General features: G+C 49.3%; 1 protein-coding gene across 2 annotated transcripts in view; it reads right to left on the bottom strand.

Annotated features, from left to right (window-relative positions):
- AQR (aquarius intron-binding spliceosomal factor) overlaps nt 1–17,730 on the bottom strand; it is a 273,023-nt gene that overhangs the window by 92,627 nt on the left and 162,666 nt on the right. For both annotated transcript variants that reach the window (XM_078659545.1, XM_078659546.1), the window contains exon 26: nt 7,965–8,174. In XM_078659545.1, the coding sequence (XP_078515671.1) occupies nt 7,965–8,174 (210 nt within the window). The remainder of the gene's footprint in view (nt 1–7,964; nt 8,175–17,730) is intronic.

Genomic DNA, 17,730 nt, shown 5'->3' with positions numbered 1-17,730 from the left:
CTTAAATGCATTTTGATTCATTCGTTCATCTATAACGCTGTCAATGCTATATGGATTGGATGGAATCCTTCCTTCTAAAAATCCTAGATTTCCCTTGTTTATAAATGATGGCATTCCTCTGCGCATCCGCAAAGTCAGAACCGCAGTTGAAACAGGGAAATATGCTCATAGGACACGTACCATTTTGGATCCCTATACATTTACATTACATCTAAACTGGGATTAGAAAAATAACACTTCTTTTTATATATATATATATATTTTTAAATAACTTCGTTCAAAGGTAAGTACTGTTTTCGTTATCAATTTTTATAGCTATAAATATCTCAAAGTTGTGTGCCTTTACGCACAATGCAATCCTATAAAAGGAAAAATCATACATGCATAAAAGGTAAGCACAGCCAATTCAGGGGTTCACCTCTGGAATTTCGGTCAGAAGTGGGTCAAGGTCCAAAGTACTACCAGCAGTTCTTCAGGAACTACCCAGTTTCAGCCGGGAGCAGGATGCTGGTCAGGTCGGTAGCTGGGGATACAAAGAAGGGGGGGCCACCTGAAAACAGGCTGTACAGGGGCACTTGTGGACAATTTCAAGAGCTCCCAAATGGAGGCTTACGTCGCAGGGGCCTTTGGCACAAGGGAGCTGTAACGGGGTGTCCCAGTCTCAACAGCCCGTGGGGGGAACGGACACTGTACTGACCCCGGGAACCCGCAGTACATCCTCACTCACCCCCTCTTGTCTCCCCCAGCAGACGGATTACCGAGGGAGTGTATCTGACACTGCCTCCTACGCAGCAGGAGAAAAGGACTGGCCCTTTAACTCTCTGGCCGATGACGAGTGGGCGGGGTGCCAGGACGTCGGAACGCCTTCAAAGGCGGAAGTGCGGCAAGACGAGGTGTGCTTGTACACCAGGAGTGGCGAAGGAGACGGAGGCTGGAGGAAGAAGGACGCGAGTCGTGGAAGCGAACCGAAGCCAGGAGAAGAGGTCCTGCATTACGAGGAGACGCCAGGAGGCCAACGACACCACGCGCCGCCCAGCCACCCACCCGGGGGAGGTGTGTGGCTTGCCCAGGTGCGTAAGACGATCCGGGGTTGGGTGGGACGGAAGGGCGGTCCGGTTGTAACTTAACGGGTCCCCTGTCCCTGGTTCCCTACCCTGAGCACTACTATCCCACACACTTGTGAATATCCCCCAGAGCACGGGTTCGAGTGGTCCTCACCCCCCTTTCCCCGAGTGGTGCGGTCGAGTGGACGTTACCCTCATACTGTGCCTTTCTTTTGTTTTCTGCCGGTATCTGGGAGGGAAGACGCCAAGACGGACCCGGGTGAATCCAATCCCCGACGAGGCCAGCCAGCCTTACGGAGGTCCCGGACAGCGGAAACCCGAGAGAGGAAGAGGTCTCGTAGTCTATCTCCCCGCCGGACTACATTACCCAGAAAGACTTGTTCTGACCTTTTGTTTGACACATTAAAAACAGTGAAAACTAGAACTCGCCTACTGCCTTTCCCTACAATCCCTGTGGTCTCCGGTCCCGCCCAGGTTACAGGAGCACAGCAGGTTCATCGGTACCCAGGCTGGGCGGTTTGGATGCCGACTGGTTAGTTCGGCTAGGCTGTGTGTGCAAAGGTGCTCCTTACGGCTAGGGACAAGCAGCTGGCAAAATCAGGACAGCTGGGCCACTCACGAAGTGGCTCTCAGTGATGCGGACGTCCCTTGATGGCTTCTTGGTAGTGGTGCAGTCAGAATCCGAACTGCACTCCCACTGTCTGTGTTGGTTGTAGGGCGTCCGGTACCCCGGCTAGTGGTGCTGCATGGCTCCGGTTGGTCCTGGTGTCTTCACACTCGATGGGGAGATAGAGCTGACCTTCCAGAGCACTGGTACCTCTTCCTGGTCGACATCAGTCGGGCTGGAGAGCTGCAAGACAGTGGACGGGACTCTGCTTGTAGGTGCCTGTGGGCTGTAGGGGAGTAGCTTTTCTTCTCCAAGGGAAACTCTAAGCAATTTTAGAAGTGCTGGCAGGCTACCCAAGGCTTTGGTAGATCTCCAGCTTGCAGGATGAGCCACTCGTCGGGATTGCCGAGTGAGTAGTGAGAAGGCAGGGTTTCGTGCCAAAACGACCACATCTCTTCTGGTATTCTCGCCAGGCAGTGACTCTTCTTTGACCTTCTCTTTATCCGTCAAATCTGGGTTCTTGGGTTCAGGGGTGCCACCTAAATACTCAATTTAGGGGCGTTAAGGGGAGTGACAGGTAGAAGCCAATGGGCTACTTACCTTTGGGGCGTCTACACCCTTTATATGACCACTTCCTCTAGAAACCTAATTCTGTCCAAAACAACATGGAGGAATCTGAAAAGTGGGTTCCACATCAGTTAGTCCACCGAAGGGGTGGTACTGGCTTGATGATGGTACACCTCCCAATCTTACTAATTTTCCCACCTATCTTGCGACCAAAAGTGGGAGCAGGACAGGGGGGTGGGCATCTCCGCTATCTGGTAACCGAGTAAGTACATCAGACGATATCAAATTTTACAGTAAAACAGTAGAAAATGACAGATATCTGATTTGAGTCATGAGCTTCAAAAGTGGTAATGTTATCCTATGGGAGAAACATTCACTGCATAGGGTCACTTGCAAACGACTTACAGGACTGCTCTTCTGGACTTAAGGTGAATATGGGCCACGGTCCTAGAAAGCACCAAGAGTTCAGTTTTACCTGCCCTGGGGTTATCAGGTGCAGAGGTGCTTTCAGTACTGGTAGCTTCGGACATTACATGCTGTAGTCAATGGGAAAGTACCTGACCTCTGTGCCTCGGGGCCGGTCACTCCACCACGCGCACTCCCCGTGTGTGTTCCCAGGCTGCCCCGCCTCCGCTACTGCCCACAGCTGTGCCCCTGACCACGAGGCGTGGTCTCTGCTTCTGGAGCGCAGCGCCGCTCCCTGCTGCCTGTGTGCCTCTCACCCGGCTGTTCGCTGTTGCTGCACTTTTGTTTTTATTCCCCCTGTGCTGGTGCTGCTTCCCCAGCGGTGCCCAGCCTGTCTGTCTTCTCACTTGTTAGTCTATTGCCGCCGTTTCTCCCGCTGTAACCCCGCTGCTCTTCCCACCACCTCCCCGCTCCCCGCCGCTGATCCCCCTGCGGCCCGCCCCCTTCCACCTGGAGCCTTCCCATTCGCCGCCCCGCTCCCGCCTCCCAGCTGCCCCTCCCTCGCTCCGCCCCCCCTCTCTCCTCTTATGGCAGAAGGGCAAACGCGCAGCGTGCACGCGCAGCGGGTGCGCCGATTGTGCGCCGAAGGCGCACCAAAGGTAAACCCGTCTGCGCCCGTCCGCGCCTGGACCGCGCCCAGTGCCGGAACCCCTGGCCCCCGCAGACCCCAGCCCACCCGCCGGACGTACGACGCCGCCACCCTCAACGCCGGCCGAACCCCTGGATGCTACCGAGCCACCCCGAGACGCACCCACGGACCCTTCAGCTGCCGCTCCTGCAAGTTCACCTGCATCCGGACCTGCACTACACCCGCACCGACCAAGACGAGCAACAACAGCAGCCACCTGAAGTGCATCCTGCTCAACACCCGCTCCGTCCACAGACACGCCGTCGAGCTCTGGAACCTGCTCGACACCACAGACCCAGACGTCGCCTTCCTCACGGAAACCTGGATGAACGCCTCCTCAGCGCCCGACATCGCCATCGCCATCCCGGACGGCTACAAGATCATCCGGAGAGACCGCGTCAACCATACAGGAGGAGGCATCGCCATCATCCACAGGAACACCATCCGCATCACGACCAACACCGACGACACCATCGCACCCGCCGAACACCTGCACTTCCAGATCCACGTCAACCCCAAGACCACCCTCAGAGGCACCCTCATCTACAGACCCCCGGGACCACGCACACAATTCAGCGAGGACATCGCCGACTTCATCAGCCCGCACGCCCTCCCCTCCGCTGACTACATCCTCCTCGGGGACCTCAACTTCCACCTGGAGAACAACGACGACCGCAACACCACCACCCTGCTGGAAAACCTCGCAAACCTGGGACTCAAGCAGCTGGTGACCACCCCCACCCACCTCGCCGGACACACACTCGACGCCGTCCTCTCATCCAGCAAAGACATCACCTTCAGCCACGCCACAGGACTCCACTGGACGGATCACAGCTGCGTCCACTTCACCTTCAGAAGAACGACGATCCACCACCACCAGCAACAGGTTGCCCGAAGAAGCTGGAACAAGATCACAGCCGACCAGCTCGCCGCTTCCCTGAGTCAGCACCCTCCCGCCAGCTCAGCTAACCCCAGCCAGGCCGCCGACAACCTCACGAAGTGGATCAGCAACTGCGCGGAGGAACTCGCCCCTCTGAGGACCCCGCCCAGCAGACCCGGCAGCAAGAAAGCCCCATGGTTCACCGACGAACTCAAGAGCTCCAAGAAGGACTGCCGAGCCCTCGAGAAAGTCTGGAGAAGGGAACCAACACCGGACAACATGACCACCCTCAAGCTTGCCACCCGGAAGCACCACCAACTGATCCGCGCCACCAAGAGAACTGCATTCAAGGACCGGCTGGACAACAACGCACACAACTGCAAGGAACTCTTCAACATCGTGAAAGAGCTCTCCAACCCCAGCGCCGGAAACAACGACATCACCCCATCGCAAGACCTCTGCAACTCCCTCGCCTCCTACTTCCACAACAAGATCACGGACATTCACAACAGCTTCAGCATTCAACCATCGCACACAACGACCGCAGCAACGCCGCCCACCACCACCCTCCGCGCCTGGACTCCGATCAGCACCGATGACACCGTCCGCATGATGAACTCCATCCACTCCGGATCTCCGACCGACCCCTGCCCTCACCACGTCTTCAACAAGGCCGACGCTGTCATCTCACCCCACCTGAGGGACATCATCAACACCTCCTTCGACACCGCCACCTTCCCGGAGGGCTGGAAGCACGCCGAGCTCAGCGCTCTACTAAAGAAACCTACTGCGGACCCCACCGAACTCAAGAATTACCGCCCCATTTCGCTCCTCCCGTTTCCAGCCAAAGTCATCGAGAAGACCGTCAACAAACAGCTGGCCGCCTTCCTCGAGACGAATGGATCCCTCGACCCCTCACAGTCTGGCTTCCGAGCCAACCACAGCACCGAGACCGCCCTCATCGCTGCCACCGATGACATCCGAGCCCTGATGGACAACGGAGAAACAGCGGCCCTCATCCTCCTAGACCTCTCCGCGGCTTTCGACACTGTCTGCCACCGCACCCTTGTGCAGCGCCTCAGCAACGTCGGAATTCAGGAGAAGGCACTGGAATGGATTGTCTCCTTCCTCGACGGAAGAACACAGAGAGTCCGTCTACCACCGTACAAGTCAGAGGCCACCGGAGTCATCTGCGGCGTCCCTCAAGGATCCTCCCTGAGCCCCACCCTCTTCAACGTCTACATGAGCCCCCTCGCGACCATCGCACGCCAACACAACCTGAACATCATCTCCTATGCCGACGACACCCAGCTGATCCTCTCCCTGACCAACGACCCCGCCGCTGCCAGAGCCAACCTTCACGAAGGGATGAAAGATGTAGCCGAGTGGATGACGACCAGCCGCCTGAAACTGAACTCAGACAAGACGGAAGTCCTCATCCTGGGTTCCTCGCCCTCCGCCTGGGACGACTCCTGGTGGCCCCCCGCCCTGGGCACCGCACCCACACCGACAGACCACGCACGCAACCTGGGCTTCATCCTGGACTCCTCCCTCTCCATGAGGAGACAAGTCAACGCCGTCTCCTCGTCGTGCTTCAACATCCTGCGCATGCTACGGAAGATCTTCCGGTGGATCCCCACCGAAACCAGGAAGACGGTCACCCAGGCCCTCGTCACCAGCCGACTGGACTACGGCAACGCCCTCTACGCCGGAACCACCGCCAAGCTCCAGAAGAGACTCCAGCGGATCCAGAACGCCTCAGCCAGACTCATCCTCGACATCCCCCGACGCAGCCACATCTCCGGACATCTGAGAGACCTGCACTGGCTCCCCGTCAACAAGAGAATCACCTTCCGTCTCCTCACCCACGCACACAAAGCCCTGCACGATCAAGGCCCGAGCTACCTCAACAACCGCATCAACTTCTACGCTCCCAAGCGCCACCTCCGATCAGCCAGTCACGCCCTCGCCGCCGTCCCCCGCATCCGAAGAACGACAACAGGAGGAAGGTCCTTCTCCTACCTGGCCGCCAAGACCTGGAACTCCCTCCCGACCTGCGCCTGACCCAAGACCACCTCTCCTTCAGGAAGAAGCTCAAGACCTGGCTGTTCGAGCAGTAGCAGCACCCCCATCCCCCCCCCCCCCAGCGCCTTGAGACCCTCCGGGTGAGTAGTGTGCTCTATAAATGTCCTTGATTGATTGATTGATTGATTGATTGATTGTAGGAAAGAGGCTGCAAGGAGGGACTAGGGGACCCCAAAGGGGAGGGTTCCCCTCTTGGGTGGTCTCAGGGCCCCAGAGACACTGTTGGTATCAATGGACTCGGGTTGCAGGGGGGCAAGGGTGCTTAGGTGCTTTGTCTGGCGGATTGTCGAGCTTGAGGCTCCCACAGTTCTAGTGCACCTGCAGAAGAGGTACAAGAAACACATCAGGATGACTTCTGGTGTATAGCTAGCCTTTAGTGTAGTGGCGATGCAACAGGGACTGGTGCAGACGGTGGTGCTGAATTTGAAGTCTCTTTTGGCGCAAGCCCTGGAGTCGGTGTAGACCCGCAGCAGAGTCAAGAGGCACAGACAGCATCAAGGATAGATCTGCCAATGGTAGCCTACCTTGGCACCCAAAGGTGCACCAGAGGGAGTCAAACGGATACCAAAGAAACATAACATGGCTTCCTGAAAAGCCTCCTCTTGTTGTGTCGCCAGTCAGGGACCTGGGAATCTGGCTTGCATTGGTATGAGCTGTGGAACTGGGTCCTCGGTACGAGACCGGGACCAAGACTGGGAGGTACCTCATGTCCCTGTGATTTGCCTGGTCAATGGGGAGCCACGGTTCGACTTCTTGAATTGCTTTTTTGACTTGGGCTAAGCTAACGGCTCGGGAGTGTGAGGAGAGCTAGTCGTAGGAACAGCCTCATTACAGGAAAGGGTCTGTGATTGGCCATTAAGTGGCTTTCTACAGTGTTCGGGGAGGTAACGTTTGCTTTTCCAGTTGCCAGATCACCTTGGGATTCATTTGGGCACAGTCCCTGCAGTGGACCGTCGAGTTGGGCAAATGCCCTACGCTCCAGAGACATACCTGGTGGGGGCAGAGGGGTCTGTAAAAACATCTGCATTTGACAGTATTTACAAGGTCTCAACCCTGTAGTCTTTGGAGGCGACAGGTTTCCTTGCGCAATGTAAGAAAAGCATCTTGAAAAAATGTGTCTACGCATGAGAAAAATGTTGAGGGAGCAACCTCTAGATCCGCGTCCGAAGGCAGAGAAAGAAAGGATCTGATATCAGTGTCTAGATGTGGTGCTTATATGTGCCGGCTGTGTCATTTCCTGAGCAAATAGAAGTCGACACGGAGTCGCACGATGCCACCTACTGGTGCACAGGAGAAATGCTCAGAAAAACATCTGGATTTAGTCGGGAATCTGTTGTTAGAAGTATCCATCAGAAAGAGGAATTTATTTGGGGAAAAAAAGAGAACTGTAGCACATAAATTAACTTTCATAAGGCTACTTCAGAGACCTATTAATGTACGCTTTGTTTGTAAAAGATAATTTCAGAGCTTCTCAATGCAGGAATAATATAAAGTAAAGTGACAACACATTTCAAATCAACGTCAGTTACCTTGTCCATAACTCAAAATGCAATTTCACTTTCGGTCCCGAGAAAAGATCTCATGCTGACTCCCTTGTATTGCATGTTAAAAAATCAAAATCTCATCCACATCACACCACCACAAATGCCTGTTTGTGTATTACTGTACCTCAAGCTGAGTGAATATTTTTTTGATGTGTCTGAAGCAGCCTTCAGCAATCTCCATGTCTTCCTTGTAGGACCTTCCCTTGAAAATTGGCTGTGGGGCGTTGGCAAAGTACTGGTGAAAGGGGAAGGCTAGAGAAATGTCAGCCACCTCAGGTGGCACATTGGATTTGCTGCTTACTTTGCTAAGGTACTCCTCCCATCGAGACATGACCTGCAGGAGCGAACAAGACATTAACAGCAGGCATCTGATCAAACTGGGTGCATGGAGGATAATGCTTGCAAACATTTTTATTAAACGTCTGGTTACTCTAATATTTTAAAATGAAACATGCAAGAAAAATACATCAGGCACATTTTACCTGACTATAGATAATATGAAAACCCGATTTTCAACATGTACATCAATTCATTATCAAATGTGCAGATCACAGTAACTGGTGAGCTTATGAAAGAGTCACATTTTATTCTGAGCATTGTATGGAATTTGCAATTAGTTATTTATGTCATAATAAAAAAAGAGAAAGCCAACGGTCTTTCTTTGTTAAATCAATAACAAGAGTCAGACAGAATATGTCCTCTAGCAATTCTCAGAAATGGCTTTCTGATTAAAATCAGTAAAGGGGAGATTTAATTGCTGCACTTGGTTACTGCTGAACCTGTGAGTTTTACTAATGTTCGCGTGGACCATTTATTATCTTAACATACCTTTACAGAAAGCATTTCACGGTTCTTCTATGTTTGGTTAATGGTACGTTTTGTAGTAACAAGAGCAGAAAAAAGACCTACTTACATTTGACAACAAGAAATAGATATGGACGTCAATAGAAAATAGTTATCAAATAAAAAAAAGAAATAGATAAGGTCATCCTTGCTATGGCTGAAAATACATATCACTGTGTCAAAGGAATACTTAAATCCATTATGTCTTTGATTATGCATGCCACCCAAATATGAAACATTTTCCATTTTGGGCCCTTTGAAAATGTGACAACCTTTCTAGAGTGAAATATATATATATATAAAAATATTCCATACACAAAATCTGGTAGCGCTGGCCAGAATATTAGCCCAGGCCTCCAATGGACTTTATAACAGCATCCCCGCTTCACATGTCTTCATGAAATTATAATCAATCTCTTTCTCTTGCTTGCTATATGACACAAATGTGAGCTTGGGAAGATTTTGAGCCTCCAGTTTATAAAATCTGTAAGTATCTTATTTCTAGGCTTTCCTGTTTTCAGTTTCTATTTTTTGTAAACTCTGATGGAGTTTTTTTCAATAACTTAAAAAACAGTGGTTATCAGTGGTTACACATTTTCGTGCCATTAAAAACAACAGAAAAGGTGTTTTTCCAGTGTATATTGAATTTTAATTTAATGTTAATTATTGCTTGCTTTCTGCACTGATAGTGCATGTGTATAGGTAGTGTGTGCACAGGGTATATGAGGACCAAATGCATTTTTACTGCACCAGAATGGACTACAAAGTCAATAGCATTCTTCATTAAATCTGAAGATTGTAAAGATGCCTTCAGCATACCATCTAGTAAGTGACCAGGATCTCTTACAGGGAAGCACTGTGGTTCTGAAATTCTGGACCCTACCGTTGTCCTGGTATCGAGGTCCAATACCCGTGTCCCGAAACATCAACGTACCATGACGAATTTGGTGTCGACGAACCGATAATGATTAGGACATCATTCCTATGCATTTTGCGTCATGATCGAGGCATGCTAACACCCCTGAATCGTAGTTTCCGTCCCGACCCCCCAGACTCCATTTTGTAAACGGTATCCATCTTGTGTCTTGCCCTCATGATAAGTCAATTAAAGGTCGAGCTTGATCTAAAAGGACACGTCTACCTTCCCTGACTTCCCCCTGACCTGTCCCAACTGACTCCCTTGCCTCCAGCCAAACCTGTTTAGGCAGCTCCTCGCCCAGTGGCCAAACACGATAGCATCAATGCACCACATACCACAAACCATTCACCACATACAGATCATGTTTTCTACACACATACACACCTGTCCACGCTCCCTGTTTATGGCCAGTTTTATGACTAGGAGGTGCCTTCTTTTATTGGGGTTTCACCGATATCTGATGGGAATTCCGGGCCTGGCTAGGTAATCTATCACGAATTTGACATCCAAAATACGGGCTTGCCTACATGACTTCGCTCTTTTGTATTATTGTAGAAATATGTATATAGCCATATCATAAACTCAAGAATTCTTGCTTGCAGCTATTATTTTTGTATATAAGGAGAAGGCTGGTTCTGTAAAAACAAACAGTCTCCTGAGAACACATGACCCGTGCTTGTCGTGCTTCTAGGACACCTGTTACTTGGTAGCTATCAATAAAACTTGATCTCTGACTGCGACTAGAAGACTCCGTGTTTCTGTGGTCCGAAACAAGGGGGAACTCAGAGGTCTTCGGGTGTTATCCCCTGACACCACCGGGTTCTTAAAAACCCGGTACCTCAGTTGGCGCCCAACTCGGGGCGGTATCAAGCGGCGACGGTCCAAGCCAGATGTTCGTGAGGAGCTTCGTGTGAAAATTCCGGAGGACGGCCAGCCACTTCAGCGACCCCTGTATGTCGACGTGGTTCCGAAGGTCTTTGCTGCGAGGTTCCCCGCGTCTCGACGGCTACGAAGGACTGCTGACCTGACTATTGCCTTGTTTTGGACCCAGTGATCCTTGGTAGAGCGAAACGATAGACGAGTCTTCTAGCGACGTCACCGATCTTCAAATACTTCAGTTAAGTATAAGTGGAGCGTCTCCCAGTCCTTAGTTTGTCCTTAGTTTTTGGTATCCTTGAGATACGCTTTGATTTGGTACTTGCAAGCCCCAAAGCCGAAGGACTTGTGTATTCACGAGAAATATCGTAACAGATAATCCTTTGAAGTTTGAAGCTAGACTAGTGAGCAAAGATGCCTGGTTTTAGCAGACTTGGAAACTTGTTTTGTCTTGGTTATAGTAAGGACTCCCGATTAGAGGATTCCTGTCCGGTTCCTCCGATTGGAACTCCAACATACGAGCTCTATGTAAAGCACGGCGTAGGTCCTATCACATATAATGAAGTGTGGATAAAATACACCCGCAAGGATGGTGTTTTAAAATGGCCCCAATATGGTAGTTTCGACTCAGAAATATTAGATAACTTAGAGGTCAAATTATTCAAGAGAAAAGCCCGGCCGGCGATGTTTGACTCTTTCCGCTTATGGCGCAAAGAAGCCAAACAGAAAGAAATAAAATTAGCGAAAAAAAATAAAAGAGGTATGTCAATGGTGCAAGCTGCCGTTGCATACAGGGATAACGAGGAAGAGCAGGAAAACGAACAAATACTTCGGAGCAAGAAACTAGCAGTAGATAAATGCTACCCGATGTTACCAAATAAGGGACAAGGTCAAGAGGAGAGATCCGAGAAAGATCCATTAATGTCCCACTTATTAAGCTCACCTCCACCGTATGCGTTAGACGCTACTACAACGCCAAAGCGTTTTTCTATACCACGCCCCGGAGCACGAAACACAGCTCTTGCACACACGCCAGCTACTCTTCAGCTGGCTCCTACTTCTCCGGCGCAGCCTTCTCAAAGGCCGCCATCTTTGCTACATACTCCATCTACTTCTACGACTTTGCCTACAGCTCCAGCTATTGTCTATGATACTACGTCTGCTACTACTTCAACTTCCTCTACTATTGCCTCTACTTCTTCTTTGCCTCAGCCTGTTTTTTCCGATGCACTTGCCCCTCCGCAAGCTTCTCCTTCTATTAGACAAAGAGTGACGGGTACCGTCACTGGTCTGCTTTCACCTTTCTTCGGGTCGCCTAAAACGACCCCTAAAACAGAACATAGACAGTTACGTAGTCAACTGCCTGATTACGAGGAAAGAAAAGTGCTGAATGAACTAGCCCGTAAATGGATTACGGATACTGTTAGATATGATGTTCAGTCTGTTATGGAAGTTTTCCGTCAATGGAATGCACCCACTCAGAGATACGTATTCGAAGAAATGTGTGTATGTCTGGGCGAAGATGTGAAGACAAATGATCCCACATACACAATGAACGAACTTTGGCGTACACGCTTTAAGTTCTATGAAGGTATGATTATAGGTGCAGATGTTGAGAAAGCGATAGAGTTATTGCTCTCTTATAGGAGTAAGGGAAACGTCTCTAGATCATGTCACGAAGACGATGCATCAGGCGGGAAAAGAGCGAGACAGTACCCCATGAGAGAGGTTCCTCCGGTTTGGAGGGAAGGTGATGCGAATGCGAATCCGCCAATTTTGCCTCATTTCCAGCGTGTATGGGTACATGTCCCCTGGAAAAGATCCGATGTCTTAGCACTCAAGCAGACACTGCCTGATCCTCGTAAAAACCCGACTGGGTATTATAAGGAGTTATCGCAAACTGCAAGCTCATGTATAATGAATTTAGCGGATATAGACATGTTGTTCGGGAACGTTGTTCCACATCCTCTATGGAGCAAAATACGTCATACGAACCATGACCAAGAACTAGGTGACTCATGGGCGAACATTGCCGCTATAGATGCTAGACAAATTGGTGGTTCTAAACCTGAGCCGTTAATAGCTGAACTTCCTGGTAGAATTATCGCGTACATGAAAACGATAATGCCTGAAGTACGCGTAAACTGGGACAAGCAGAAGAAAGATGAGAATGTGTCTGACTTTTTCACAAGATTTGAGGAGACTTTCACCGATCATAGTGGTCAGGACATGGCTACCGAGGGTGGTCAAAGATTGTTTGTAGACAAATTCGTACATAATTTAATACCTGAACTGTGTAATAAACTGAAAGATTCAGAGAGTGCTTGGGCTGTCTCTACGTCAGCTCAAATTTTAGCTACAGCTCAGTACTATGAAAATAGGCGCAAAGACGAGCTAGATAAAGTCGACAAAAAGACAAAAGATTTAAAAACTAAAGTTCTTCTCCAGCAAGCTTATCCGCCTCGTACGGCTAGTCAGCCCAATTATCAACCACAACAGCAGTATTCGAGAAACACGCAAGGGAACGAGTTTTCCCATCAGCGTATTGCTTATGGCCTGAATCAATGTGCGTATTGCAAGGAAGAGGGTCACTTTAAAGGTAATTGTCCGGCTCTTGCGCGACGTTTGAGCGGTGCTTCAGGTGTAAGGGGAAGAGGTGTTCAACATGCCCCTAGAGGTAGGGGCCGTGGAAATTTCACCCAGAATACCACGTCTTTTCCGCCTCAGAATTCGATGAACAGCTTTGACCAACAGAATAATGCGTCGTCCAGGTCAGCTCAGTACTATACTGACGACTATTAAACTGAACACGAAAATGAGGGTAACGATTGCTAGGACAGCCATGGACAAAGAGAGGGAGTTATTTCAGTTCCAGTAGATCAGAATGGACCTTATGTCAAGGTAATTACTTCAGGAGTGTCAGAGCCATTTCTGCTGGATACTGGTGCTACAAAAAGTTCTATCATGCACTCGAAACTTCCTGGCGCACCTTTGTCTGGCGAAATGAATGTTTCAGTAGGTTTCCATGGCGCCCCTGTTAGAAACCCGCTCTCCAGTCCTGTATCTCTTTCTATTGGCCCATGCGAATTAGAAGCACCCCTCATTTTGACAACAGGTTGCGGTGAAAATTTGTTAGGCTTGGATTTGCTAAAAAGGTTATATGCGACTTTGTACTGTTCACCATTGGGAGTACAACTTACTTTAGGTAAGAAAGTCATTTCTCCAATGTATGTGTCAAAAGAAAATATTGCAACTGAATTGTCGTGTCTTCCTGATGTACTCTGGGCAAACGGTTCTAATGATGTAGGTCGTTTGGAGATAGCACCGTATGTCATAACATTGAAAGCCAACGTTAGGTTGCCACGCATTCCCCAATACAAAATATTTAGCGAATGTGAAAAGGCGTTATTGACGATTGTTTATGACCTGATTGATAAGGACGTCATTGAAGAAACGACAGGAAGTGTTTGTAACAGTCCAGTCTTACCGGTTTTAAAGCGTACGGATCCTTCACAGCCCCCTGTGTATAGGTCCGTGATCGACCTCAGAGAAGTGAACAAGATAGTTATCCCACAGTTTCCAGTTGTCCCCGACATTACTGCTTTATTGACGATGGTTCCAGCTTCAGCAAATTGGTTCTCGGTGATTGACCTGAAGAACGCTTTCTTCAGCATCCCGATTGCTGAGGAGAGTAGAGATATTTTCGGATTTAATTTAGGAGGACGAAGTTTCCGCTTCAAGTGCGCTCCTCAAGGCTACTGCGAAAGCCCATCAATATTCAGTCAGGCCCTGAAAACACAACTAGACACAATTGTTCTACCGAATGGTTCAACTCTGATTCAGTACGTAGACGATCTGCTCATCGCTGCGGACACTGAAGAGATTTGCAAGAAAGCTACGTTATCATTATTGCATCACTTATGTGACATGAAGCACAAGGTCTCTCTCTCCAAACTACAATTTTGCCGACAAGAAGTAACCTACTTAGGTCACATCTTGTCGAAGGAGGGAAGGAGACTGACACCAGAAAGAATACAGGCAATTGCAGAACTGAGTGCCCCAAGGACACAGAGAGAGGTTCGAGCCTTCTTGGGCATTACATCGTACTGTAGACAATGGATACCGAATTTCTCACTACTAGCTAAACCCTTGCTGGCACTACTCTGTAAAAACACGCCAAATCCTATGCCTTGGTCTGAAGATTGCCAGACAAGTTTCCACGAGTTGCGCGATGCATTGTGTTCGGCTCCTGTGTTGGGAAACCCCAACTACAGTAAGCCTTTTACATTATATGTCCATGAGAAGGAAGGTTGTGCATTATCAGTTTTAACACAACATTTTGGGGACAGACAGCGCCCATGCGCTTATTTTTCGGCAACTCTAGACCCTGTGGCTAAAGCCCTACCAAGTTGTCTGAGGGCTACCGCCGCAGCAGCTGTCTGCATCCGACAATCCGCTGGATTAGTCATGAATAATACTCTGATCGTTATGGTTCCGCATGCAGTAGACATTTTACTAAACAGGACGAAGACACAACACCTTACCAGCGCTCGACTATCCAGTTACGAACTTACACTGCTAGCAAGTCACATCCACATAAAGAGGTGTGATACACTGAATCCCGCAACGGTATTACCCATTCCGACAGAAACAGACAAGATTGATAACCATGACTGCTGTTTTAGGACAGAAGAAGAGACAAAAGGGAGAGTAGACTTACAGGACACTCCCCTTCCTGAATGCAACGATACTTTATGGGTTGATGGTTCATGTTTCAAGCTGCCGAATGGTGATACGACTGCAGCATATGCCGTAACGACATTACACACCATTATAGAGACCGCGCGCATTTCCCATAATTCTGCACAAGCTGCAGAGCTAATTGCGCTTACCAGAGCATGTGTGTTAGCGAAAGGAAAGCGAGTAAATGTGTACACTGACAGCCAATACGCCTTTGGTGTGGCTCACAGTTTTGGGAGACTGTGGCGTGAACGTGGGTTTCTTACGTCACATGGTGCAAAGATACAGCATGGTCAGCTAGTTAATGAGCTCCTCCAGTCACTGACCTTGCCACTACAAGTTGCCATTGTAAAATGCAGTGCACACAAAAAGATTCAGGATGATGTTGGCCGCGGGAATGCATTTGCAGACGAGGTTGCAAAAGAGACTGCAAGGAACACAATGAGTCGAATGTATGTTGTAGGTCCCGCTAGATGGATTACTGATGTAGGAATGTGTGAGGACACCATTGAAAGCGTGAAATCTATACAAGCCGAGGCAACTGAGAAAGAGGTGAATGAATGGAGAGAAAGTAAGGGTAGGTTAGATGCGAATGGTTGTTGGGTCGAATTGTCAGAACACCAGCGATGGCTATTACCTAACGCATATGTACTTGCAGTAGTAACAATGGCTCATGGATTTGCGCACATCAGTTCGAAAGGAATCTGTAAAGTATTGGCCCCAGTATGGCAAAAACAGCAATATCCCGAAATATGCAGAGAATGTGGTCAGAAACTGTATGGTGTGTTTGAAGTACAATCCCGGTAGGGGAACCCCAACTCCAGCTGGTCATTTTGCGCCTCCAACGTATCCGTTCGAGGTTTTGCAGCTCGATTTCATTCACATGGAGAGATGCAACAATCTGAAATATGTGCTCGTTGTTGTTTGCGCTTTCTCCAGGTGGGTGGAAGCGTACCCCCTTAAAGACAATACTGCCTTGTCGACTGCCAAAGCCCTTGTCAAAGAGTTCTTCCCGAGATTTGGCATGCCTAGAATCGTCTGGAGTGATAATGGAAGTGAGTTCGTAGGACACGTGATGAAGAGAGTGTGTGAGTGTTTAGGCATACAACAAAAATTCCACTCTGCGAATCACCCCCAATCAGCTGGATTGGTAGAGTGCTACAATGGCACTTTAAAGCTCAAATTAGCCAAGATCCAAGCCTGTACAGGTCTTAAATGGCCTGACGCCTTGCCCCTAGCACTCTTGTCAACCAGAATGACAGTCCATTCCAGATTAGGACTTAGCCCCCATGAGATAGTGTTTGGCCGCCCAGCCAACGTCTGGGGCGTGCCAAGGCCAAACAAACTCAGCGAAATAGAGCACCCCGTACTGCTTGACTATTTGTGCGAATTGACAACTAAATTGCGTGTTTTACACCAACAGGTTCACAGTTCCTCTCCGCCAGCCTCTGACGATCCAGGTCACACCATCGCACCCGGCACGTGGGTCTTGGTGCGGAATTTCCAGCGCACAAACAACGGACAGCCGAGGTGGACCGGACCTTACCTGGTACTTCTTTCCACGAGATCAGCGGTTCGGGTGGAAGGCAAAAAGAACTGGGTGCACGGGACCCATTGTAAACGGGTCCCTCTGCCCCTTCCATACGACCGGTGGGTCAACGAAGGAATTGCCGACTCCGAGACAGAATCCATACCTCGTTTCATCCCTTTCAGCGATGCACGTTTAAAAGAAACTGGTACCGAAAAGGAGAGTGATCATATTTTACAAGGATTTGTGCCACCGTCTATGCAGTTGGACACTACCGAACCTGAGACATTGTTTGAAGACCACACCGTACCTGGGAAACAACAATATAATCTAAGGTCAAGACAAAGAGACTAATAAAAAACAAACGAATGTGATTTTCCCTTCCCCCAAGAACTATTTTAGATTTTTCAGCTCTCTCTCACTCTCAGGAAACTTGCTCATTTTTGATTTTCGAACCGCCATCCGGTTCTGCTGCTAGGGTCGCGGTTGAAGGCTGGGGAGTGCAACTGGGGACGTTTAGGTCAACGGTTCTGGTTGGTCCAAGGGAGTTACCCCGGACTGAACAGAGCGCACTCCCTGGCAGAACCAACCTACCACCGCGGGCAGCAACTAGAGGATGGAGTTTCCTAGGGTAAAGAGACCTACCAGACTCCCGAACATTGAAAGACAACTATGCATTGTACTGGCCAAAAGAAGGTTTTTGATAACATGTATTTTAATGTTGTGTAGCATAACGATGTTTTTAACTGGGTATACTCTATTCGTATTCCAAGTTACTTTTTCAAATGACACCCGGCCACAGCCTCCTCCTACTATCTCTCCACACTACTTTCATCCTCTACCTGAACACGAGGCTGCCAGAAGACTCGAATTTGTAAATAACTCATTCATTCAACTTTTACACCAACACCAGTCCATAATGAACACATCGAACTGTTGGATATGTGGACTCATGCCACACACAACGGATAAGGGTATCCCATA

The sequence above is a fragment of the Lissotriton helveticus genome, chromosome 9 (genome assembly GCF_964261635.1).
Source record: "Lissotriton helveticus chromosome 9, aLisHel1.1, whole genome shotgun sequence".
In the NCBI taxonomy this organism is placed as follows: Eukaryota; Metazoa; Chordata; class Amphibia; order Caudata; family Salamandridae; genus Lissotriton; species Lissotriton helveticus.
The sequence above is the reverse complement of the archived record's forward strand: the minus strand, read 5'-3'. Positions and strand labels throughout refer to the sequence as shown.